Raw genomic sequence first — 25,757 nt, 5'->3', positions numbered from 1 at the left:
TTTACTTTTTTCACTTAAAAATATATATTTAATATATAAATATATATAATTTATATAAATATTAAAATATTTAAATAATTATATATAAATTATATCATAAATGTAAAAATATAATAAAATATTAATATATTAAAGTATTTAATATATAAGATATATATATAATATTATGTTTTCTTTAGGGTAATTAACACCTCATTTTACATATCCCATCACTATATATTATGAGGCAAATAGACACATTTTAAAATAAAATGTTAATAGCATAAGGTATAAACTTGTTGAATCACTATGTTGTACACCTGAAGCTAATGCAACATTGTGCCAACAATACTAAAATAAAAAATAAAATAAAATAAAATGAGATGTTAATACTTTTTACAGATATTTGTAGAAATTCTAAGGATTTCTTTGCTAGTTGACTGCAACAGTAAGTGCCTCCTCATTAAGGCACTATAATTTAGAGAAGCTTTTTAAAGAACATTGAACTGAGACTCAAAGATAAATTAATAATGCTATCTTGTAAGGTTTCGGAAAATTTCTTGGGATTTCCACCTTGGGGTTAGAACATTAAACAATGAGGAATGAAAATCAGGAAATGACTTTGAAAGCAAAAATAAATATTGAATAACTTCTCAAGGTTAATTACTATCTTTTTGTAAGGTCATGGGCTTTAACACAAATATTTAAGATTCTTAATATATATGTTTCCTCTATGCTCAAGTTTTAAAAGTTAAGCATAAAGAAGCTTCCCAGCAAAGAACAATTCCCACCTCAGCAGGGAATTCTCACCTTATTATATGTGTTGCCACTAAACAGGGTATGAGAATTCCCCTGTTCATCACTCAGTGAGAAGGAGGACAAATGACTGAAGGGTCCTGGGGTAAGACAGTCAGCATGTGAGAGGGTCTGTGGAGGCAGCAGGGACTGAGCAGGAGGATAGAGTCTAGGCTGATATAAAGGATGGAGAGAAACAGGCTTGGGAGGAACTGTCACATCCTGGGGAGAAGAAAGGTATAAAGAGCATGTTAGTGGACGAAAGTCAAGCTCACTTGGAATTAAGTCTAAATATGATAGACGTTACGTTAGAATCTCTTACTAGTAAGAAGGAAACCTCTGCTCATACTTGGGCCCCTCGCAAGACACCTGCTTTCATGGTGTATTGTTTGTCTCTTTCAATAATTCCTGTCAGTCTCCCTCCTCCAGCCTTTTCTGCAGAATGAAACAAGCACCTGCAGGGTCTCCTGAAGGGTGTCAAGGTTGTTATTTTTGAAAGTATTGAGAGGAGAAATGTTTGAGGAAGGTGAGCGCTCATCCCAAAGGTGATAGGATGAGATTAGAAAGGTCTTCGTTGAAGAGGACAGTGACAGCAAAAGTTGATTTTAGAGTGCATGCGATTCAGTGTGGAAGAAATGGGGGATACAGGGGAAGCTGTTGTAGAGGATATCAATGTGCAAGCAATGGGGCCAAAGCGTTGGCTTAATTCATGGCACGGTAAGTTGTCAAGTTGGGCTGAGTATGCGCAAGGGATCAGGGAGAGGTGAGTCTGGAGAGAACGTATGAGGTCTTCATTTCCAGCAGTGTGCGGCTTTGGAGAGAAACTGGAAAGAGCGCACAGATGAGTTGCAGTGTAGAGAGGAGAGGAAATGAAGCCTTCCCTAGGAGGGGTATTTAACCTGGAAAGTGGATGAATGCCAAAGACTTTGAGGAAGTAGGACCCACAGGATGAGGCCAGGAATGGGGGTAAGAAAGCCACATCAATGGGAAATCTTGAGCCTACAAAAAAAAGGCTGCAAAAAGGTCCTGTATATGTATATATCTATGAAAGACAGGGCCACTTTTTTGCAGATATATCACCTCTTATATTTCTAAAATTTTTAATGTAAGGAAATAAATCAATAGTGATTATCCTATAGTAAAACCCTTCAGGACATGAATCTTATAAAATGAAACCTGCTTTATTCAGCTCTGTGGCCTCAGAGTCAAGTACGATGCATAATATGGTAGATGCTTAATGCATTAATGACTGAAATTTCAGAGGAATATAATATTTTTTGTGAGTTCAAAACTGTATTCTATCATTTTTTCGCTCCATAAGCAATGAATTAATATATTTGGTTTTGTGTGAAATGGAAATTTAGCACAAAATAATATACATTGTTCAAAATTATATTTAGCAAGCAAGTAAATTCAACTTTAAAACTGACACTTAATATTTTTAATGTAAATTTAATTCATTTTGCCAATACCACGTACTTTTCAACCACTGATTGGCTTCCTAAAGTGTACGTTGAATGTGTTTGCTGTATCAGTAGATGTTTTTCTTTTCTTTTTTTTTAAGCATTAGATTCAAAACTAACTTTAAAAAAACTCAGAAAATTTAAGTAGATTAGAAAATTATAATTCTAGATTTTTTAAGTTTGTAGAAATGAGAGATTATAAGCCTCTGTACTTTGAAATGGTAACTAGTTTATTGTTTGTGCTGCAATTGTTTATTTTACATATCAAACAAATACAACTAATTTTACACATACACACGACAAGCACACATTATTATTAAAAAAAAGATAACATCCTATTTGCAACATTCTGCATCTTATTTGTTTGTGTTCCCCCCCACCCCCTACTTAACAACAGCTTTGGCATATTTCTATGTCAGTACATGAATGCTTTGGATTTCCTACCAAGACACATTACTGAGTTACCCCACAGATGTAATAGTCATCCAGTTAATTCTCTTGGAAGCTCCAGGTATATCACCCAAAATATCAAATACTTAGTGGTATGATAAATTTACCTCCTCTTTGCCAGTTTTCATACTTTTAATTCCTTTCTTTTGTCTAATTCCATTGGTCCCTACCACTAATATCATTAAATAACAGTCACATTATTGTGCACCTTGGAGGGAACACTTTTAGTATTTGCCCGTTAAAGATAGCTTTTAGATTGAAATATATTCTAATTTTGTTTTATTTCTCAATCAATGATTTCATTATTTTATCAACAACTCATTACATTTCTTAATCAGTGTGGAACGTGGTTAATCTGAAAACCGAGTAGCAAACACAAAGACTAGCTGTGTAAGAAAAAGGCAGCATTGTAATTGACAGTTGACAGTGCTTAGGAAAAGGTGAGAGGAAAAGGTGAGCAGAACAGGCCCTGGTTAATGTTTTGGCTTCAGCTTTTCTGGGAGGGTTCAAGAACCCATTGTGAGTATGTCAGAAGCCAAGACTGTAGTAATCCAGGGGCAACAGAGGGTTCCCTAGATGGGGAATCCGGCAGGGCTAAGGCCTAACCAATCAGACAGAAAATGTTTCATATTTCTACACTCTCTGTAGCCAAACTCCGTATCTCAGGAGTTGGTCAAGCCTGGATACTCGGCAAGGAGGGGAGAGCAGAATCATATCAGCACTTGGACAGGCCATAGAGAGCTAAGAATTCTGGCCAGGATCACTTTGGTTGATAATATGGTACAAAGATGAAAGAATTCTTGGTGGTGACAGCCTTAACATATATGTCACCTGAGGCACCTGTTCTGATCTGTGCTAGTTGTCTTCTATGCTTTGTATAAGTTGTTAGGCTGTGATTCTCTTTACCATCATCTTGGAAATTTTCTTTGCCTATCTCTTATGTTCGATCTCCTGTTTCCACTATGCCATGTCTTACTTGGTTTCCTCTCATATTTACCGGTCCCTAAAGGAGTTTCCTGGGGGGTGGGGGGAAAATGGAGTATTAGAAGAAAATTTTTGACCTTTGCAAGTTGACAATTTTGTTTTGCCCTTACATTTAATTTTTCCAGTTTTCTTTTGTCAATTCTTACAAATTAATTTCCCTTGCTTTCCTTATGCACAGGATATTTTATTATTCTTAAATTTTCCAAGTCAAATATTTAATTCATTTGTTTTTATTCTCATATTTATCCATTAACCATAGAGTCATGAGTTTTCTTCCAGGGACTATTTTGACTGTATTTCATAAGTTCTAATAGACAATAGTTCCATTACCTTTTTTTTTTCTTCCAGGTAGAAATTTTATTTTGAATTTCCTCTTTAATAAAAAATTTGTTGAAAAGCACATTTCTCAATATACAGGTGGCAAGGAAAGCCAAATAGTCATAATGCATCTGGAAGTTTGTTACTTTTTAAAATACTTTGCCAGAAAATAACTTGAGAACCTCCAAATGATTCAAAAGATATTCTTGGTCCTTCTCTATCTCATTATTATAAAGATACACACACAAACACACACACATACACACATCTTTCTTTATGTTTCTATTACTATATATAGGAATCTTGATGATATATAAATGTAATCTATATAACAGGCCCTCTCTATAGACAGTGTGTGTGCACGTGCATCTGCATCTTGTCATCAGAGTTTATCTATGGATATTGATGTAACTTCAACCTCACACCCACAATTATTTTATATATCCTACTGCTGATTATACCTTTACAATTTTCTCATAGAACTGTAATTTTATTACAAAGAAGTCACTTACTTTAAAGAATACATTTTCTCTGACTTATTTCTCTTTTAAGTCCCCAAAATGTCACTTGTATATTTCATGTGTAGAACACAAATTCCATACACTGAGACTATTTTAAATCTGTATTTTGATCTAACTGTATAATAAAACTGCAATAGAGTATAATTTGCTCACTACTTCCAGGGTGCCTGGGTGGCTCAGTCATTAAGCGTCTGCCTTTGGCTCAGGTCATGATCCCGGAGTCCTGGGATCCAGCCCCACATCCGGCTCCATGCTCCGCCGGGAGCCTGCTTCTCCCTCTCCCACTCCCCCTGCTTGTGTTCCCTTTCTTGTTGTGTCTCTGTCTGTCAAGTAAATAAAAAAAATTTTTTTTTTAAATTTGCTCACTACTTCCTGTTTTAAATATTCAGGAATGTTTTTAATGCACTTTGTAATGGTATCTGATACAAAGGAATGAATTTCAGTCATCATTCTATTGTTTTTTTTTTTTAAGATTTTATTTGTTTATTTGGCAGAGAGAGACACAGTGAGAGAGGGAACACAAGCAGGGGGAGTGTGAGAGGGAGAAGTAGGCTTCCCGCTGAGCAGGGAGCCGGATGTGGGGCTCAATCCCAGGACTCTGGGATCATGACCTAAGCTGACAGCAGACGCTTAATGACTGAGCCACCCAGGCGCCCCCATTCTATTGTTTTCTATGTATTACTTTACAATGTTTTCTGCAACAGGAAGAATATATATGTTTCCAATTAAATTGGGTTTTTAATTTTTCCTTTATGAATATTCCTCAGAAAAGACATTGATCATTGACTTCAGCAAAATGTTAAACATTATAATAGTGAGTACCTCATGTCTTTAAACATTCCTGAAGTTGCCCAGCATCACCAGGTCCTGGATGCCTACTTTGTAAATATCTTATGATGCCATAATACAATTACTAGTTAAAACTCAAGGCAAAACTATAAATATAGGGCTAGGTATATTAATATGAATAATGAATTAACAATATGCCTATTAACAAGCTTTTACTAGATATAGGTATGACATCATCACTGCCATTTCTTGTTATTTATTCCTATATTAGTAGTGGTATAGTCAATCCAGATTATTTTGCAGGAGATTTTTTTAAAACAAAATCACTCGTTCATTTTATGTGGATTATTTTAATTAAAAATAGTTATTGTGATAAATCATATGTCCGACTAGGCACATGAACTTCGATTAAAGATAAAAGGTTTAAGGAATAGCCAGCTGAGGGCTCTCTGTTCACTGCACCAAACTGGAGAGCTGACACGTTACCAGGAAATCTCACTTAAAATATATATGAGTTGTAACTGTCTAGCACTCGGACTTACAAAGGACACCGATGTAAATCCATATAAATCAGCAAAGCTTAAAGTATTTCTTATAATTTTAAGTCAGGAGGTGGCCAACTTTTCCTGTGAGGGTCCACTTAGGATATATAGTAGGCTTTGCAAACCAGATGTTCTGTCGCAATTACCATGGTAGCATGAAAACAGCCTCAGATGATACATAATGAATAGGTATGGTTGAGTGCCAATAAAATATTATTTATAGGAACAGGTGGTGGACCAGATCTGGCCCACAGGTAATAGTGTGTGGGAACCCTATTTTATATTAAAAAAAAACACATTAATAAAATCTTTATCATGTCTGACCTGCACCCCACCACCACCCCAATGAATTATCTTGAGGTAGATAGATACTGCTTTGGAGATCACTATTCTAAATGATTCCTGGAAATGAACATCATCTACCCTGCTTCTGCATCCAATAGATGAATCTTCTAATGTTCTAGTTTTTGAGGGAAGGACAGGGATCATAAAATTGTCTCATACATGTTTCTATCAGTGAGATATGTTACCACAATTGTTTCTAAATAAAATGCTTTAAACTGCTTTTCACTTACTTGAGAATTGTCTTTTTTTTTTTTTTTAAGATTTTTTATTTATTTATTTGACAGAGAGAGAAACATCTAGAGAGGGAACAGAAGCAGGGGGAGTGGGAGAGGGAGAAGCAGGCTTCCCGCCGAGCAGGGAGCCCGATGCGGGGCTCGATCCCAGGACCCTGGGATCATGACCTGAGCCGAAGGCAGATGCTTAACGACTGAGCCACCCAGGCGCCCCTAGAGAATTGTCTTTTTTAATATAAAAATACTTAGGACAAATTTTTCAAAATAAAATAAGCTTTACTTAGGAGCTTGATTTTTAAGAAGGAATTATTTTAGTTGATTATAATATCATATCCTGAAAAACTTAAAGAACACAAGAATTTATGAAGAAAATAACACCTTTGTTCATTAGAGAAAATTTTGCAGCCAATATGCACTGAATAAATTAATTTAGCTCTGTTTATTAAGAAAGCTGGAGATGCTGCAGAATTAAGTATTGACAGTGACATCAGAAAATTAATGCGATAGCCATATCGGCTGCATTCTCCACCAGAGAAAAAAAAGGCTCCTTTCTGCTCAGCCATCAAGTCAAACTATTTAACTTCAAAAGCTGTTTTCACTGCAACACCAAAGGGCATTTTAAGGCACTATGGGCTCTTTTCATTAAAGCCTGCACATCTAAGACTCTTTTATTCCATCCTGGCATTTTAAAGTGACCCCCTTTCCCGTGGTTTAGAAGTAAAGGGTGAAAATCCACTTTCTCTTCGCTCCCGCTGTTCCCCTTCATACCACGTAGAGATTTGTGTGTTTGGAAACTCACAGCATCACCAGGTGAAATTACTGGAGCCTTTAACCCCATCCTTTCTCTCTTCTTCTACCTCTTTGGTAGAACAACACATACTCTCAAATGCAGCATTTATTTTCAGCTTCCTTTCCTGCCTGGAGCTTATCACAATTTAAAATCAGAATGATAGCATTTGTGCTACAGTTTCAAGTTGAAAACAATGCCCTGTTCCTGAAGTCAAGAACAGTTACAAGGTACATCATACCCAGTGACTCCTTCAGCCAAAGGCATATCAACATTTTACAGATACCTTCACAGAAACCCCAAATTACCAAGAAGAGATGGTAATCATCTACATTCCACCAAGATCAAGCCAAGATAAAGTAGATCTCTTAATTTTGAACATATGGCATAACTTCTTGTTTATCAGCCCTAATTCTGAAGAATCCATATGCATTTTAAAAACAGACATACTTAAAGCCACACTTACCTATTTCAAATCCTTCTTTGAACCAAAAAATGCAAACACGTGAAGTATGAAAAGAGATAGCATATGCTTAGCTTTTTCAAATCCCCTTCACCCCAAAAGGCTTTTAAATGATTCAAATACAATTTGCAAGATAGGCTCTGGAATAGTTAGGGCTTAGCGTTTGTGGTTGTCTAACAGCAAACCTCACAGAGCTGATGCCACTGGGAAGATACTGTGATGGCAACGTGCTCAAGGGAGAAGAAAGAGAAAATATGTCATAATCAATCACAGTGGGCACTAGAGGGTTAAAATGCTGAGTTTTATGTTTTTCTATACACATAGTTTAATTCTTGTCTTAGGTTGACACCAGACATCTATGTGGTAGAGGGGAGCAACTTGTATTGAAGAAATCAAAAAGCAATATAGAAAAGAGACTTCTGTGATTTCTCGTAACAGTGGGGGAGGAGAACATATTTGGTGACCCTTTAGCAAGGGGTCAAACCTTTCCTTCCAAAATTATAGTGATTTTTAAAGGAAATGATAACAATAAACATTTCAAATGTGTGTTCCCTTTCAAGTGTCCAAAGCCCTTTTGCAGTGACTGTTTTGTGTAATCATGAATGGGTATCAGTATGGGTACTATTAGAAATGGGATGAGTAGCCCCATTTTTTTTCTAGGGTGAAATTGAAGTTCAGAGTTCCTAGGCTTACACAGAATCTATGTTCTTTCTATTGCATTCTATCATATGGTTTCTCTCCTTTGCAGGAAGCAGAAGAATCAAAGACTCCAGTAACCAGCAGTCACAGTAAGTCCCTTAAAGGATCAGAGGACCAGGGGCCATTGTGTGTGTAGCTTGAGTGTGTAGTGGACAGTTTCACATGAGGAACTACAGAAGTTTACAGAGAAGGTTAAGATTAACAGAAAGAGACCAAGGTCCAAAATATGTAGAATCCACTAGAACCTAAGCTTTATGAGGGCAGGAATACTGTCTGCTCGATTTCCCGTACAGTCACCCATATATGTTCCAGAGCCTGGCACAAATGTTAAAGGGTTGAATGCTGGGAGTAGAGAGAAAGGAGTGAGCATGGAGGGAAGCAGCAACACCATTCATCATGAACATCAGGAAACCATAGAACTGCAGGGACCACATACCAGGGAATAGGGACTAATTGTTATGATTTTGACCTACACAGTAGATTACAAGACTTTCCATCTCTCCAAACATTATGACCTGAGCCACACTTGCTCCTTTTCTTCCTTTTTTGAATCATCTAAGGATGAGGAATATCATCCAATAATATTTAAATATTTAATAATAACATTTATTATTATATTCCAATAGTATTTAAAAACATAAACACAGAATTTCAGGGTAAGAGGGCACCATCAGAAGTATTTTGTACAATTCTCTCATTTTGCAGAAATGTAATAAGGCCCAGGATCAGGAATGACTTCATCCAACAACATGCATTTTTCATACAGACTGCCTAATGTTCAAAAATTTCTCTTTAAAAAAAAAAATTATTTTTTAGTTGATTCTCCTGAAACCTAACAATGGGGGAAATACAAGAATGAGGGCAAAATGTATAGGAAGATGGGGAAGCCATAACTTTCCTGAATTACCTGGTGCCAATGAAAATGCATGCCCTTTAACAAACAAGGGTATGCTAGAGGCTACATGGTATGTGGGAAATCCCATAAATCGGGGCTTATTTATCTCCTTCGTATAAATCAAATACGGAAAAGTTCATAGTTAAGGCACAAAAAGAAGATACCTAGTCACTGTCGGTTGAACTAAAATGTCTTGGCAGGGGTAGCATTGAGCTTCATTAGTCATAGTATTCTTGGAGCTGGAAGTGAGCCAAGAAATGGTCTAGTCCAGGATTTCTCAACTCCAGCACTACTGACATTTCAGGCTGGATAATTCTGCATTGTGCGAGACTGTCCTGTACTTTGTAGGATGTTGAGTAGCATTCCTGGCCTCTCCGCACTAGAAGCCAGTGGCATCCCCAGTTACGACAACCAGTAATGTTCGTGCCAACATCACCCCAGTTGAGAACCGCTGGACTAGCCCAATTCTCTCACTTCACGGATGACGTTCACAATTCACAAACGCACAGCATAGAGCTGGTTAATCACACTTTCGTGACTATGATCCAGACTTGAGGGCTCTTTCCGCAAAACCAAGCCACTCTAGTTTTCCTTTGGTTCAATTATACCTCAGAATGAATGAGCTTATCAGATCCTGCCTGGATAAGGGTTCTAAAATTGGGAGGTGAGCTAGCCTGACCTTACAATATCCTGCAAAAGGCCAGTGCTTCCACCAAATGCAATTCAGGAGAGCCTAACATTTCCTGGAAATGGATTAGCCAAAGATTGAAAAAAAACACCTCTATTTTTCTGAACTTACCCAATGGAATAAATATCATACAGGCTTGCTTTATTTGAACAGGTAAAATATGTTAAGCCTCTCAACTCTACCAGATAAAGGTAAGTGACAATCCAGTCCCTGGTGAGTTGTGTATTTCCATGCCAAATGCAATTTTCTATTTTCAAGGAAAATAGGAAGGAAAAGCAAAGGTAAAAAAAAAAAAAAAAAAAAAATGTTAAACACCTAAAGGTCCATAAGACAAATTGATATTTGGAGGGTCTGGCTGCAAGAGATTAAATTTCTCTTAGGATGTCTGTATTTGGAGATTAGAACATTAGTTTGAAAAAGTCTAAAAACCTGCCAGCTCTCCTAAGGAATCACCAATTTTGAATTTACAGATTTACAGAGCTTCCATTCCATGCAGCCTTCGAAATAAAGAGAACTACATTTGTACACTTGTGTAATGTATTCCATACATTTTATTTTTCGCATATATTTACTGTAATGACCTGCTTCACCAGCTTGAGTTGAGTTTTCCATGTGCTGGACTTCTCAGGCTGTCTTTGGCTCTTTAATGCAATTCAAAACCAGTTTATTTACCAGCTTTATCTCTCTGCTTCATTCTCTCCTATGCATTCTTTTGGTTGCTCCTATCATTTGGATTTGTTGTTTTCTTTGCCTAAATTACCTTTTTTTTTTATCTTAGATCACAGAAAAGAGGTTTCCAACTCTCTCCACATAACTCATCTTCAGCTTTATTTATCTTGCTGTGACCTTTACATTTGCCAACAAAGTCTGTCTAATCTCACCCACACTTTAAGTAACAATTGGGGCACCTGGGTGGCTCAGTCCTTAAGCGTCTGCCTTCAGCTCAGGTCATGATCCCAGAGTCCTTGGAAGGAACCCGGCATCGAGCCCCACATCAAGCCCCCTGCATCCAGTCCCGCATCAGGCTCCCTGCTCAGCGGGAGGCCAGCTTCTCCCTCTCCCACTCCCCCTGCTTGTGTTCCCTCTCTCACTGTCTCTCTCTGTCAAATAAATAAATAAAGTCTTTAAAAAAAAAAAAAAAACAAGTAACAATCTCCCCAATGCTTAGAGTATAATGTGTTTCAAACCATCAATCAGCATTTATATTCAAATAGTACATCCAACTTTCACTGTGTCTTCCTCTATGCATTCTACCTTGATTCCCCTTCTCATGGGTCAAAGAAAATTATCCGGTAGAGAAGAGAAAAATCACAAGCCTCTCACTCTGATTGCATTTCCTAAGGATCTTTATTGTTAAATAACAAAATTCAATCAAGTAAATTTTAAAGATTTAGTCGGCTTTGTTAAATGATTCATGAACGGAGTAGCACCCCATCAGCACGTAGAAGAGCATTCTGAGGAGTTAAGACAAAATGGAGGGTTTTGTAGAAGGGTGGGGCAAGAATATAATTAGCAAAAGAAAGGGATTATTCCAAGGGAGGTGGCTTTCCAGGGGGGAAAGCCAGGTGTCTTATCATGCAGATTATTACCTCCTCTTTCTTTGGTGGGTGGAGAAGACCCAGGAGGCATTCATTGGCACAGATAGAAAAACTCTTGACTGACAAGGAAAGACTGCCTTTCCAGGAGAGGTAGAAACTGCAAATCAATTATGTATTAAGCACAGGTTTGAGAACTCTAAATGAAACCATTTGGGGCCCATAGTTCTTGGTTTTTTAAACATTATTAATAACCATAAGTCATTTTAAGGTAGTTGTAGAATTGAAACTGTGTAAGGAGGGAGGAAGGGTAGTATTGTAGTCGGTGTCCTGGGAGAGGAGCGCTAGTTTTACCAAAACTGTCTTACACACCATAAGACAAACCATGCCAGAGGCAAGTGATTGGTACCATCTACAGTTCTATGTACAGGCTGACCTTGACTCAGAGTTCAAGGACAAGTTTGGGATAGAGACTTCTGTGAAGTAAAACATAAGAATGTATATTTTTCCTTGCCAACACATAAAACTTTCTAATTGCTAAATAACAGTTACTCTGAGTATTACTTAAAATATTTTTACACAGCTACCTTCTCTCTTTTGACAGTCTGTTGTTTAATACTTCTCAGAAGAAACTAATATACAATATTTAATTTTAACAAGACCTTATCTTAAAACTGGAGCATAATTTACATGAGAGCTTCTAAATATGGCAGTGCCATTCCTCTTAAATAGAGATAGATAGGGACATCATGAGCTAACAAAACATTGAAGAACACATTTGCATAAAACGTTCAGATTGTCATTGTTTCCCCATAGATTAGGGTATGGTAAGATACCTCATATCTACCAATATTTGTTAAAGCAACTAATGCTTCAGAGCTTGACTAATTATTAGAATTCAGTTGCTTAACTAATTATTAGAATTATTAGAATAATTTTACCTATTATGATCCAAGTGGCAATGGGTCTTCTTTGAATGTTTGTTTGCTTGTTTTAAAGCAATCAAGAATCTTAAATACTTTAACCCTATGTAAGACAAGGAAAGAGGGACAAGAAACTAAGTTTCCCATAGCTTGAAGACAACTGCCACAGAAAATTAAAACCCTGTACCGTAGTTCCAGTTCCAATCTTCCAACCTCAATAATTACACAAGGTCAAGGGAAAGCTTAAGCCAAAAAATAAAAAATAAAAAGAGAGAGAGATGAACTCTTAAGTTTGAAAGGTGATCCTATTTTATTATATTCTAGAGAAAAAGCAAATATTGTCTCTACAGGACAATGTCAAAAAAAGAAAAAAGAAAAAAAACAGTTTATTATGTTGATGATAAACTATTACATGTAGTATAGTACCTGTTTATGATAAATTGTCTATTACATTTAGAGGGAGGAAAGAAAGGTGGGAGGGAAGGAAGGAAATAAGAAAGGAAAGGGGAAAGGAGGGAGGAAGACAAAAGGAAAAAAGAAAAAAACTCAAAGATTTCATTACTCAAATAAACAAAAATAACCTGGCAAAACATAAGAAATGTAACACAAGGCATTTCAGTTCTCTCCCCTTAAAACAATTCAGGAAAACCACTTAATCACTTCTAGACCTAAAAAGGTTAAACATTTTAAGCTGAAAAATATTTCTTAATAAAAGGTTAGCAATGATAAAAGATAATTTTATGACAAAAGAGAATGAACTGACTTGATTGAGAAACAATTGTTGAAAAAGTAACGATTTATGGCAAAGCCAGAAGTCATTCAGAATAAAAGGCAGTATTGTCAGCTCCACCTTTGACAAAGGTGAGTACTTGCTCTAGAATAGGAACATGTACATGACACAAGGAAGTGAAGATGAGCGCCGCAGTAGAAATCTAACTTGATGAATAATTAGATAGAAATCTGAAAGTCACCCATGTAATCATCAGAGTTGAATGTCAAACAGAAAGTTTGGTAGGGAAGTCAGATATCTCAGAAAAATCAGAAGAAAAGAAAAACTGAAAATACTACAAAAAAAAAAGAAAATTCCCTATAGTTATCCTTTTATGTTCTCGGTGGTGTGGAGGAAATTCACTAAATGGTCATTTTCACACAAAACATGTTCCTTTGCTTATTGAAGCAAATTTAGAAGGAAAATAAAATTCAAGAGGCATACGTGCTAGGAAGTGTTATTTCGCACTAAATAAAAAAAAAAAATTTCCAGGAAAATCAGATGAAATAACAATATTTCCTCTTAAATTCTGTCCAAATCCTTTCTTTTTATACATTTCCCTAAGGCTTTCAGAAGAAAATGACATATTTAATATTATGGGTTCAATTACTAATTTATAAAGAGAGAGAATGTTTTATGTAATATTTTATATAACTGAGGTTAGCAATTGCATTTTGATTAAATCAAGGATCTTAAGTGAAGAAATCACCTTTATCTAATTAGATATACTAACTGACCAGAAAACAATCAATGTATTTTGCCAACTCACAAGTAGTCAGACAAACTAAAAATTAGTGGGCTCTTTAAGTATCTTCATTCTCATCAGTGAATTGATTTTCTAAGCCTCAATGTCCTCTGGATGCCCACTTGTCCAATCAATTCTGTTAATTACTTTCCAACTGTGACCTTGATCATCAATAGGGGATGCTTCAAAGTATATCACCATACTTTTAAACCCAAATATGGAGTGTGAGGATATTTTGCAATAAGTCAACAGGACCACAAATTGATACAATAATGGATGTAAAGGTAATTTCAAAAAAGCATAAGCTTCATTCTGAAGAGTCTTTGTTACAAAATCCATCTAATATAGATGGATGCTTCCTGGCCTATGCCATCTTGATGTAAAAGCTGTTGATTAATAAGTCTCAATTACCTGATTATGCATTTAGTTTCAAACTTTGCTTTAGTACTCAGAGACTGTCTCCAGGCAAATTCTCAGTTCATTATCAGTTCACAAGGCCGCCGGCTTGTATCTTAAGCTACAGTAAATACATTTCCGTCTGTTCTCAACATCTTTAGTGTCTGACATTTTGTAACAGAGAGTTTTGAAATCATATTTTATGGCAGTGAAGCTGTTAGGGGAAATTTATTGACTTAACAATCCCATCCAACATCTCCTGTCATGTGGAACTGTCCCCAGTACAAGGCAGATTAGTGAATGTGAGCTACTTCAATTTGGCCCAAATGTCTGGCTAAAGAATTTTCCATTACATGGGTGGGTGAGATCACCTGAGTTTGGAACCATTCAATTTATTCTGTGGCAGCAGCAAAGGAGACTACAATGGTGACTAGTGAACTTGAGTACGCTCTCTGCTATTCAAGTTCTAATGAAGTAGCAACACTGAGATTATAAACTGTTATTACTCAATTTATATTTCAAATAGATATAAGCAACTACCCTGGCGAGGTGTCTTTGATATCTTTCTCCCTGGCAGATTCTGGACACACTGAGATGGTAGTTAGAACTCAACATAAAGAGACTAGTTGATAGTACATGTACTTGTCCCTTGTGCAGTGACCCCAAGTTTCTATTATATTTTCCCTTTCATGCAAGGTTAATGAGGAAGACCAGGGAACGTTTGGAATTCACTTTTAAGTAGTATGCTCTACTTCTTTCAATTCTGACAGTCTGCAGACTCCTTTTACTTCCCATGTTCCACATAAAACGTGAGATATAGACAAGAATAAATTGATTGAAAAAACAATATAAGTACAATTGTGTCCATGGCACCTCCATATTTGCAAGAGTTCAAATTTTCCACAAATTATCTGCAAATTCATAGGTTTATGTTGAACATAAATAGAGCTTTAAACTTGCTGTTAGTCAGGAAAAACAGGGAAAAGAAATGGCAACTCCTTTTAATGACAAGAATTTCCTAAATTTGAAAATGGAATTTATCATTTCCGAGGACAGTTAATTGTGATAGATCTACCTTCAGATTCTAAAATGAATTTTATTTAAGGTAAAATACATACATTTGAAATTATATTAATATAAAAGAACAAAGTCATTATTTTACAGTATTAGATTGTATTTTGAAGAATGTAAGTTACATAGTATGTGAAGTTTATTTTAGCTGTTGGCATTTTTGTCATTTGACTACATTATTTTTATAATTATTTTATAATGATCCCATACAGTCTAAAATGTCATAGTAAGCCTCTAAAGTATTTGTGTCATACAAGCAATAGATATTTAATAAGTGCTTTTTGTTGATGATGAAAATATGCTTTCTGAAGAGGAATTTTCATTTCTGTTGCATGTGGAATTAGTGAAGACAGTCCTATAAATCAATAAGATTTCTCTATTTAATTTAAATTGAGGAGTGTATTTTATCCTATAAAATGAAAATAATTGCCTCTAATTATTATATTCAATGATAGTGCCATCTAAAAATTTTTAACTTATCAAAATCATATCATCTCCATTTTATAGATAAAAACTATAACAAATCATGAGAAAGTATTTATGATGAACATCTTCAAGGCTACACAGCGACTTCTGACCTAATCAGGGTTAATCTTAGATTTTAAGAAACACAGATTTTTGAATTGGAAGGATCCTTAAAAAGTACCTGACCTGAACACCTCATTTTATACATGATGAAAATAAAGAGACGTTATAGAGCTAATACGTGGCAGATAAGATATTCCTTATGATTCACAAATGTAAATGTAATTTATTGTTTCAAGAATATTCTTAGTTGTTTTCAAAGTAAAATTTACAAGGAGTATATCACCTTATATTCCTTCATAAGTGTATTTTATTATAGATCACCAAGGGTGGTGATTTTACCTGCCTTGGTTACATTCAGAAAGGTTTCTGGATTGCTTACATTGTTTATCCATGTAATAGTATTTGAGATATAAAATATACAACCCATGCCTATTTGCTGCATCTTAATAGGACAAATAAAGATGCAAAGTTTCTCTCTGAAATAATTTATGGACTTTTATATTGCATAAATGTGTATTTTCATGTTTCCCAAATAGCTTATAAAGCACCATCAACAACTTCCCATTATACCCCCTCCAACATATAGGATATATAAGGGGAAGATAGTACACTCTTTTTACATATAAAACAAATGACCAACCAAGCCTTAAATATCTTAAGCCCCTATCCCCTATTACTGCTCAGTCTACGGGTTCGTATCATCCCTACTATGTTACTATGCAGCCATACAATAGATATTTTGCTAAATGTGCTAATATATCAAATCTAAAATATTTTATCTCTTCAAAGTAAAGCAGAAATTTAGAAATAATAATGCAACACCTGTATGACCCATGCAACCAATGACTGCATGATATCTTTCTTTATGGAGAGTAGTGTCTTGGTTCCCAAAACATTACCAGCATAAGGTAGAAAAAAAATTTTTTTTAATTTGAAATACTTCAAACAAAATATCATCCTGGGAATATATGAATTTCTTTTTATTATGCAAAAAATGGACCTTTTCTTATTACTAAGGACACTCCAATCAAATAAACACTTTCTTATACATACTATATTCATAGAGGCATCTCCATATTTTATATAGTTATTTATCAAAGTATCAAAATTTTCTCTTATTTATGCTCACCTGCTCAGAAAAGAAGTCACTATTATCTTCCAGGTATTTACTGAAAGGGTTGGGCTCATAGACTTCCTCCTCTTTTTTCAGTAATATTTTGGATTTTGCAGGTACTGGGCGAATTACTCCAGGCTTAGTCTTCATGAACATTAAATAAAATTAAAAAAAAAAAAAGAAATAAACACCATTAAAATGAGTGAATATGTGTACTATTAAGTCATTCAAATGTTCTCACAAAAATTTATAATTTTTTAAATTTTAAAATTATTTTACCAATACATAAAAGCAGCCTAGAAATCAAATGATTTTCACTAATATAACTTTAAAGTTAACTTACAGCAATTAACTCATAAAGATCTACTATCAAGATGTTCAAAATGCAAAAACCTTCCTCATTTATCTAGCCAAATGTGTTCCTATATCCTCACTGGTGCTTTCAGTCAATAAATATTCCATTTGACAAATATTTACAGAGAACATCGTTAATGACAGGCAGCATTCTCATTCCAGGCATGGTAGCAGAGATGAATTTGGCACAATCCACCAAGCCTTTAAGAATTTATTTTTCTGGAAACCAACCCCCATGCCCCAACATCCACAGAGCTAGGCTCCTGAAGCCATGTTCAAACTATGTCTGATGAAACCAGGGATGGCCTTCTGACCTAAGAGGGTAGGGAGGTAGAACCAGACTTTCTCTTCCAAGAATGTGGAATAGTAATTCAGACCGCTCTGCAATTACTTGGGAAGATTGAAATTATAATATGTCAATTTGCAAGCTATGGGAAAGCCTCAATCTGCCATAAAAAGTAGATCAGATGAGATCAAGAAAGAGAGCAAAGTGCATGGGGAGCCTAGGGAGGAGAGACACTCGGGGGCTTTCCAGAATGGAATTCTAAAACATTCCTTGGGGCCCCGCTGAATTTCTTGTCCTGAGGCTCCCTGAGATTTTCCTTTTCTTTTACACAAGATTTCCTGCTTTTTAAAACTTACAACTTCTGTAACTTGCAACCAAAAGAGTTTTAGCTAATAGACTAGTCATTCAAGACTCATAAACTTATACCCAATGTCAGCTTGATGAGAAAGAGAGAGAGAAATCTACTTTGGGGCAATTTCAGAGTGATGTTTCACAAACACCAAAAACTCATTACACTGTAAAACGTCACAAAATGATTGATAAGTTTACAAAAACATCCCAAACAAGAATTCAATAAAAGTGACACTTTTCCTGGTTAAGCATTTTGCCGTAATCATTCTTCTCCACCCCATTTCCTTTCAGAAAATAGTAAATTAGCTCTCCTCAGTAAATGCTGATACTCACAACTCAAGCCTTAAGGGACTACATCTATCTCTCTGCTCTATAAACCACCTGATATATTTTGAGGCTTGAATAAATGTCACTCTGCAATACTTTTTTCAATCGATATTTTCCCAGTTGTCTTTCATATTTATGCCAACTGGGAAAGTACAGAGTGAGAAAAGTCTCTATCGTCCCCAGGCTAAGAAATATCTCTCACTTAAGAAACACTGATTTCTCTCAAGAGGGAAAAATGAACAAGTAACATCCAATTATGCATGAAGTTGCACAGTTGAGTATACATATGACAGCAGTATCCCTCCAGTAAACTCAACACAAGAACAAAGCGTAGGCAGCTACTGATTTCTACAACCACCTATAATAAGGGAGATGCCTGACATTTGGGCCATGATCCTAAGTTGTCCAGATTTCCTGTCTCTCTTTTCCATTTGACTTTCTGTTTCATTTCCCTTTCCTTCTCCAACTCCTGTACCACCTTCTTCTCTCCTGCTCCTTTGTGTGGTAGGAAATCAATACAACAACTCTAGTACTCAGGGCCTACCAGGTTCTAAAACCAACATGGAGCTTTAGGAGCTAAGTTTGGTGGTAGTATGCAAAAAGATGAAAGCAGAGAGGAGAAATCTGACCCAGAGCACTTGATATGCTAAAAGAATCCCTCTGCCAGAGCAACATGATTACCTGACCCTTGTATTGCTAGCAGGCTGATGATTTGGGTTATCCTTGCCTGGAGACTTTCACTCAGATCTTCTCTCTTGGGAGAGACCCAGCAAAGACACTCTTCTGGATATTCAGTATCAGAATTGGTTACTGATGTTTCATGTTTGCCTTTGTTCCGGCCTTTATGCTCCTTAGTTCCTATGAATTTCCTGAATTTGATGGTTGTCTGATAATTTGACAGTAATTCTTTCCCTATTTCCTCTACTCTATCAGATGTCCCACATGCTCTTTTCTTGGATTTTGTCCGTAGGCTTGGTCTACCTGAGGTCTCTGAGTCTTCCTCATTCTAGTTTGCCTAGTTGGCCTTGGTATAGTTGCCCTGATTCTCACACCCTATTTATCACCTCTTCCTCCAGCCCTATTTTTTCTCCTGCACCTTCACTTGTTGTCACTCAAGAGTATTTTATAGACATGGAAGCCAACTCTAAGCAAAAGAAGACTAGGCATAGTTTGCCTTTGACAATGTTCATATTTCCCATTCTATGAACTTTAACCATAACCTCCACACCTAACTATCTCTCAGTATTTAGTCAGTATGGTCAAATTGGAAATCAAACACTGGTGGTCCAATTCTGAACCTCATGCACTCTCCATAAACCATGGTACATGGACAAATCATGTTCGTGGCAGCCTCTGCACCTTGCTCATACCATTTCACATGCTTTGAAATCAACTTCAAAATCCTTGGAGACTCACTGCAGATAATGACACCATCATTCTCCTGTAGATCCAGATTCTATATCTTATCTATACGATCAGGCTCTATATTCTATACTTTAGATAGATTATCTCCTCAATTCCCTATAAAAAACCCTATGAGAGGCTTAGAGAGAAGAAGTTGCACGCCAAAGTCATGCAGTTAATATATAATATATGAAGAAGTCAACATTTAAATCCAGTTCTGATTTAATCATCAAGCCCATGATTTTAACTACTCCTATGCCTACCGCAGAGACAAACAGCATAGACAGAAATTTTAAATCATTTTAAATACCTACCTCTATAATTTCCTCTGTCCAATCAATAACAAAGCCCTAGTATTTTTATATTTTTGATTCTTTTTAAATTCATTGCTTCTGTTATATTTCTACTGTGCATTGCCACATCCTTGATGTTGGCCATTGTTACTTCATTTGGTATCATTTTACCTTTTTTTTTACTAGTCTTACAAAATCCAGTTTTTCTTTCATTAAGCATGGCATAAATGTTCCTGACAAAAGAGCAGTCCTAAAACACTGTAGGACGTGATGTTTTCCTATTCAATATACACATCCATACATCTTCCATTCACCTACACACATACACATATGCACCCTACACCGCATTCTACCTTGTAAAGGACTCTGTGGTTTGCATGGCCGAAACATCAAAATTTGTACTGATGTCTCTCTTTGGACTTGGTTAAAAATACACTTGCAAAAAAACAGCATGATGTTGCTGGGAGGAAAGCATCAAGGATACAGATTTTAATTTTTGCAATAGTGTTAATAGACTGTATTACCTTGAAAAAGCTCTTCAACCTGTCTGGACATTCTGCTAAAGGATTATAATTGTCCGTGATCAGGTCTTTTAATAATGAGTAATGGCACATTTTATTATTTACATTCCTGTTCTCTCAGGTATCATACCATATAGAGTTTTTACATAAGACTTGTTTCTGCATATTCAAATCCATCACCCAAACAAGGGTCCCAAGGTGCCTTTTAGAATATCGATAAAAGAGCCTAAGTAAAGCAACTGGTGCTGTTGCTGGTACACACAAGACTCTCCTGGAATATTAGTTAACTTCCTCTCTGCTCTTCCTCATACCCGTTACTGATGTCAAATGGTTATGTAATCTACATTTGTTGAAGACTAAACTGCAACACAGTGTCAGCTAATGGATCTATCCAAATAAGAAGATGGCTCTTAGCACCTTGCCACTCAGAATGGGCTACGTAAACCAGCACCGTCAGTGTCACCTGAGAACCTGTTAGAAGTGCCAGATCTCAGGCCCTACCCAGACCTACCGAATCAGAATCCAAGTTCTAACAAAATCCTTAGGTGATTCATGTGCACTCAACTAGAACTCATTCCATTTAAACGTTGTGCCGCCCACCTAAAGATAGATCTTCCTTGGTCTGCCATTTTAGAGACATTTGTTCAACCTTGAGCTTCTACCTCCAGACTAACATGGAGGCTTTAGAAGAAACAATCTTTTATTGGTTTCTAATCTACATTGCATCCTTGCAGATAGCCCCCTGATATCTTCAAACTCAAGTAGACCTTTGTTCTCTAATTCTGGCAAATCTAATTGGCTAATTAGAAAAAGTTTGTGTTCAAACAAAAACACAGGAAATTAGATGAATCAAGTTAGAAGAGTCTGTTAAAGTGAACTCCTATAAGACTGTCATTGCAGCAACTAAACTAGCCCAAACTGGCTCTTCTTTCATTTTTATCTGCTGTAGAATCCATAAATCGAGCTAGACTCATGACTAATACACACAAATGTTATTCTTATGATGCCAGGAAAAGCAACTCCATAATTTTCTTACCAGCCTAAATGGAGAAATAAAAAGAGGCAATGACTCCCACAGTTAACACAAAAAAGCACAGAAAGAATAACAAAAAGTTTCTCTAAATGGCAAATTTCAATTCATCGTGATGAACTTACTAAGAACTGATCTACACTGGATGAAAGACATCCTTGAAGTACTTCAAAGACAAAACAACCATTGTTTTGGATCTCTGAAGCACACGTCTATTAGACACTCTCTGGAGCCATTTTGCCAATTGGACCTAGTCTATGTCAGGAACTGTAGTGTCTATAACCCTTATTCTCAGAGGACTGGCAATTCAGTTGAGTAAACCACAGAATAATCACACTAGGAGTCAAGTCATGTCACTTGATTCCTCTCAGAGCACTCGAATGCCTCTCTTTCTCACTTAGAGTGAAAGCCAAAACCTTTGCCATGCCTGTAAAGTAATGCCTACCCAAGTGCTATCTGACCTAATCTTTCTGATGCCCAACTAGCCTCTCCCTTCCCAATCATATCTGCTGCTACTGTCCCTCTCACCCCCTCACTCTCTCCACCCTAGCACAGACACTATGACGCTCTCTCCCTTGGGAGTTTGTACTTGGGTTCTTCACTTTTCCCAGAACTCTTTTCTTCCTGGAATGCTGACATCCCCTTGCCCCCCTCATTTTTTCCCATAGAACTTATCACAATCTGACATTTGTTTATGTGTTTATTGTTTTGCTTTCTCCATTAAAATGTAAGCTTTGGGGGCGCCTGAGTGGCTCAGTTGGTTAAGCGACTGCCTTTGGCTCGGGTCATGATCCTGGAGTCCCGGGATTGAGTCCCACATCGGGCTCCCTGCTCGGCAGAGAGTCTGCTTCTCCCTCTGACCCTCTTCCCTCTCATGCTCTCTCTAGTTCTCTCTCTCTCAAATAAATAAATAAAATCTTTTAAATAAATAAATAAATAATAATAATAAAAAAATAAAATGTAAGCTTTGTGAGGCCAGGGATGATTGCTTCATTCACTGTTGTATCTCCAACACCTAGAACTGTGCCTGGAACTTAGAAGGTGCTAAATAAATAATTGAAGAATGAATACATTAATTGACAGGCAGAAGCAGCCCAGGATGCTGGCTATTATCCAATATGGAGGCCTCAAGGAGTATTACTTGCCAGTTTAGGGTCTCCCATTATTTTTTCTCGATTAATTTTTTTATTTGAGTATAACCCAGGAAGAGAGAACTCTTCAGGATAGAAGATCCATATGTTTTTTTTACCAAGAGAGGACCAGAATAAGGAAAGTGGGTTGGTGAGTTCCACCCTCAGAGGTAAGAGTAGAGGCTGAAGTTCCCATCTCTGACAGATGGAAGAATTCAAAGCCAGGGATCAGTTCTCTAGGGACTTAGAAGATTTTAAACTTCTCCATTAAAAAAAAAATTGTTGTTTCCCTTGTTTGCTTATGGTGATAAGCAATAAAATTTTTAATACCAAAAGACAGTGATATCATCTTTTTTTGGAGAATTTGAGAGTGGGGTGGAACTATGGAGATCACAATTAAACCTACTGCTAATGTTGAAGAAGAAAAAGTCCAAGAGTATATGGAGTCCCTGGAGGCTGGTGGCAGGTTTCAATGGCCCACATGGGGCACTGGTCTGAGGCTGCTATTAATTTGTGTTTCTAACTCAACAAGTATATACTTATGCTTGAACACTGCTACTCAGGGGAACGTAAAAATAAACACTGCTTCTGTCCTTTGGAACTTACAATCATAATTCTATGACAACAAGTTGGTACTGCCTCTGGCTGGAGACCAAAGTTGAAAATTAACTGCCAGCACTGTCCTAGAGAATCCATTATTAATATCTTAAAATAATGGCTTCTGAGAGCAACCTTGTTCTCAAATTAGTAACTGCAACTAGTGGACTGTTTTTAATTGCCTTTGATGACAATCATAAGCTCTGCAGTGGTGTGATGAGGGAAGAAAAGAAATAAAGAACAGGGTCTCAGTGTTCATGGATTTATTTTTATCTTTTTGAAGAAATAAGATGTATAATAAAAAAGGAAGAAAGTAATAAAACACAGGATATAGAAAACTCTGTGAGCTTGGCTAGGAATTCTACTAATCTGATGGATCCAAAGAGCTTGTGAAAGTACCACTGTGTTTCTTTTACCCATTTGCTTCAGTTTCGTCTTTAGTCCCCAGTGTTTTATGTATATACATATATATTTTAGAATTTCTGGGGCAACAAGCTCCTAGAAACTCAAAAACAATCTACCAGTCAAGATTGTTGACAAGAGCAGTATTCTCTAAATGATTTAGCTGACTCACTCCTTCAATTAATAAACCTTTATTAGCTTTCATTCTTTTTCAACAAACAATATTATATGCTTGAAGCAAATATGTAAGCATTTTTCCCCTCAAAGAAATATCTCAGATTTCAAAAAACTCCAGTGCAGAGCAAAGTTGCCAAGACTGAGGGGAAAGACAGATTTTTATACCACCCATTAGCTATGGGACTGCTATAATATGCATGACAGAACTTTGTAAAGGAAAAACTACATAAAATGAATGTGAAAGGGAAAAAACTTTCCTTTTTCCTATTTTTGCATTTATAATATAAAGTATCGATACTAAATGATCTATACTGTCCAGGAAAGTACCTACCTGATAAGCTTTTTAAAAAAAAAAATTATAGTTACTATGATGGTTGTATAAAAATAAATATATGTAGGATTTCAATTATTATAAACAACATCCCATTGCTCAAGAAACATTTGGTGGAATGTGTACCACACAGGTTGACTGGATTGAAATATTTCAATGGTTGAAGAAAAGACAATAGCATGACTCAAACCTTAGGAGGCATATATATGATGAGTGCCGTAGCACTTAAGTCTGTTGTGTCAAGGAAAACTGGTCAAGGACAAACCACCTTTAAGCCTGAAGAAGACATCAGTTCTACACAAAAGCTTTCAGGCTTCCATTTTCTGAACAACAGTGACCTCAAGGGCCCTCATAAAAATGACTCATGCCCCACTAAAGCAGGACACATCAGCTGGCATTCAGATCTGGGAACAAAGTATCTGAAAGCTTACCCACTCTTCTTTATAGTGTTCCAGTAAGCTGCATTTCGCTTTTACCTGTATATAGCCATGCGGCTTATTTTTTTTCATCTATTGTTCTGTCCTCTCCAGATTCGGTATTCCAACCCCCAAAATAATGAACATTTCGTAATGGCATTAAATATCAAATGCAAAAGCCAAATGTCTTCTAAACAAGGCACCCCACCTATCCCAAGGAAGACGAGTGCTTACCTATCTTGTTGAACCTATTTTCTCATCCAGAGAAGAGACCCCACCAGCCTCTGTTAACATTGGGATGATTCAGCTGAGGAATTAGGAAAACTTTTTGAAGGTGCAACCTATATCCTAGATCCCTCCTTTCCTTTTGCTCCCCTTGTTATGCTAGGAGTAGTACTATTCATAGGTGTGAAATCTCCACACCCGAAATCACCTTACCCAGTCTCCTCCTCTTTCATAGTGATTACAACTTTGTGGGCTATGGGAAAATGCTAGCACAGGGCCCACACAGGAGGTGCCCAATGAAGGTCACACTTCCGTAGAGGCCAAATTTCCCAACTCCTTCATCAACCCTCTCTTATTCTCTTTTAATTATCTCAAGTCCATGATGATTTTTTTTTTAAGTCACACAGAACAAAAATGACCACTAATGCTGTGGTGTTAGGCAATCTATTTAAACTGTGAGCTTTTTCTTTATCTGAAAGAATATTATCTCAGAGATAATATTTCAGAGATCATGTGTGCAATAATAACACCTTTCATATGTACAAGGCGATATTGGCAACTTCACATCCTGTGATACGTGGGCCTTGCAATACCCCCTGTAGGTTGACAGAGTAATTATTCCAACCTCCCATTTTATGGACGAGTATTTCCAATACTCTCATCTCTTAAGTTCCTTTCCAGTTTTCACATCCTGTGATGCTAACAGAAGAAGAGAAGCTGAAGCACAGGTTGGCGAACTAGTTTCACACGGACGCCGAGATTATTCTATTATCCTGAGCCCGATTAAATAGTTTGGCTTCCAGAGTAGATGATGGAAATATCTTAATAAGGGGCACAGTCATATTTCTTTTGTTCTTTCAAATGTTGAATTGGCACAAATG

At 36.5% G+C, this 25,757-nt stretch overlaps 1 protein-coding gene across 14 annotated transcripts in view; it reads right to left on the bottom strand.

Moving 5' to 3' along the window:
• MLIP (muscular LMNA interacting protein) overlaps nt 1-25,757 on the bottom strand; it is a 250,825-nt gene that overhangs the window by 34,028 nt on the left and 191,040 nt on the right. For 10 of the 14 annotated variants that reach the window (XM_045867032.3, XM_045867028.2, XM_045867027.1 and 7 more), the window contains 2 exons: nt 17,048-17,176; nt 790-996 (listed from right to left, as the gene is read on the bottom strand). In XM_045867032.3, coding sequence (XP_045722988.1) covers nt 790-996; nt 17,048-17,176 — 336 coding nt within the window. Of the gene's footprint in view, nt 1-789; nt 997-15,466; nt 15,746-17,047; nt 17,177-25,757 lie in introns of those variants that run through there. The other 4 variants (XM_054505412.1, XM_045867033.1, XM_045867035.2 and 1 more) reach the window with 2 other exon arrangements.

Source organism: Mirounga angustirostris, unplaced genomic scaffold (genome assembly GCF_029215605.1).
Source record: "Mirounga angustirostris isolate CCGP_5_RB_7025 unplaced genomic scaffold, mMirAng1.0.hap1 SCAF_8, whole genome shotgun sequence".
In the NCBI taxonomy this organism is placed as follows: domain Eukaryota; kingdom Metazoa; phylum Chordata; class Mammalia; order Carnivora; family Phocidae; genus Mirounga; species Mirounga angustirostris.
The sequence above is the reverse complement of the archived record's forward strand: the minus strand, read 5'-3'. Positions and strand labels throughout refer to the sequence as shown.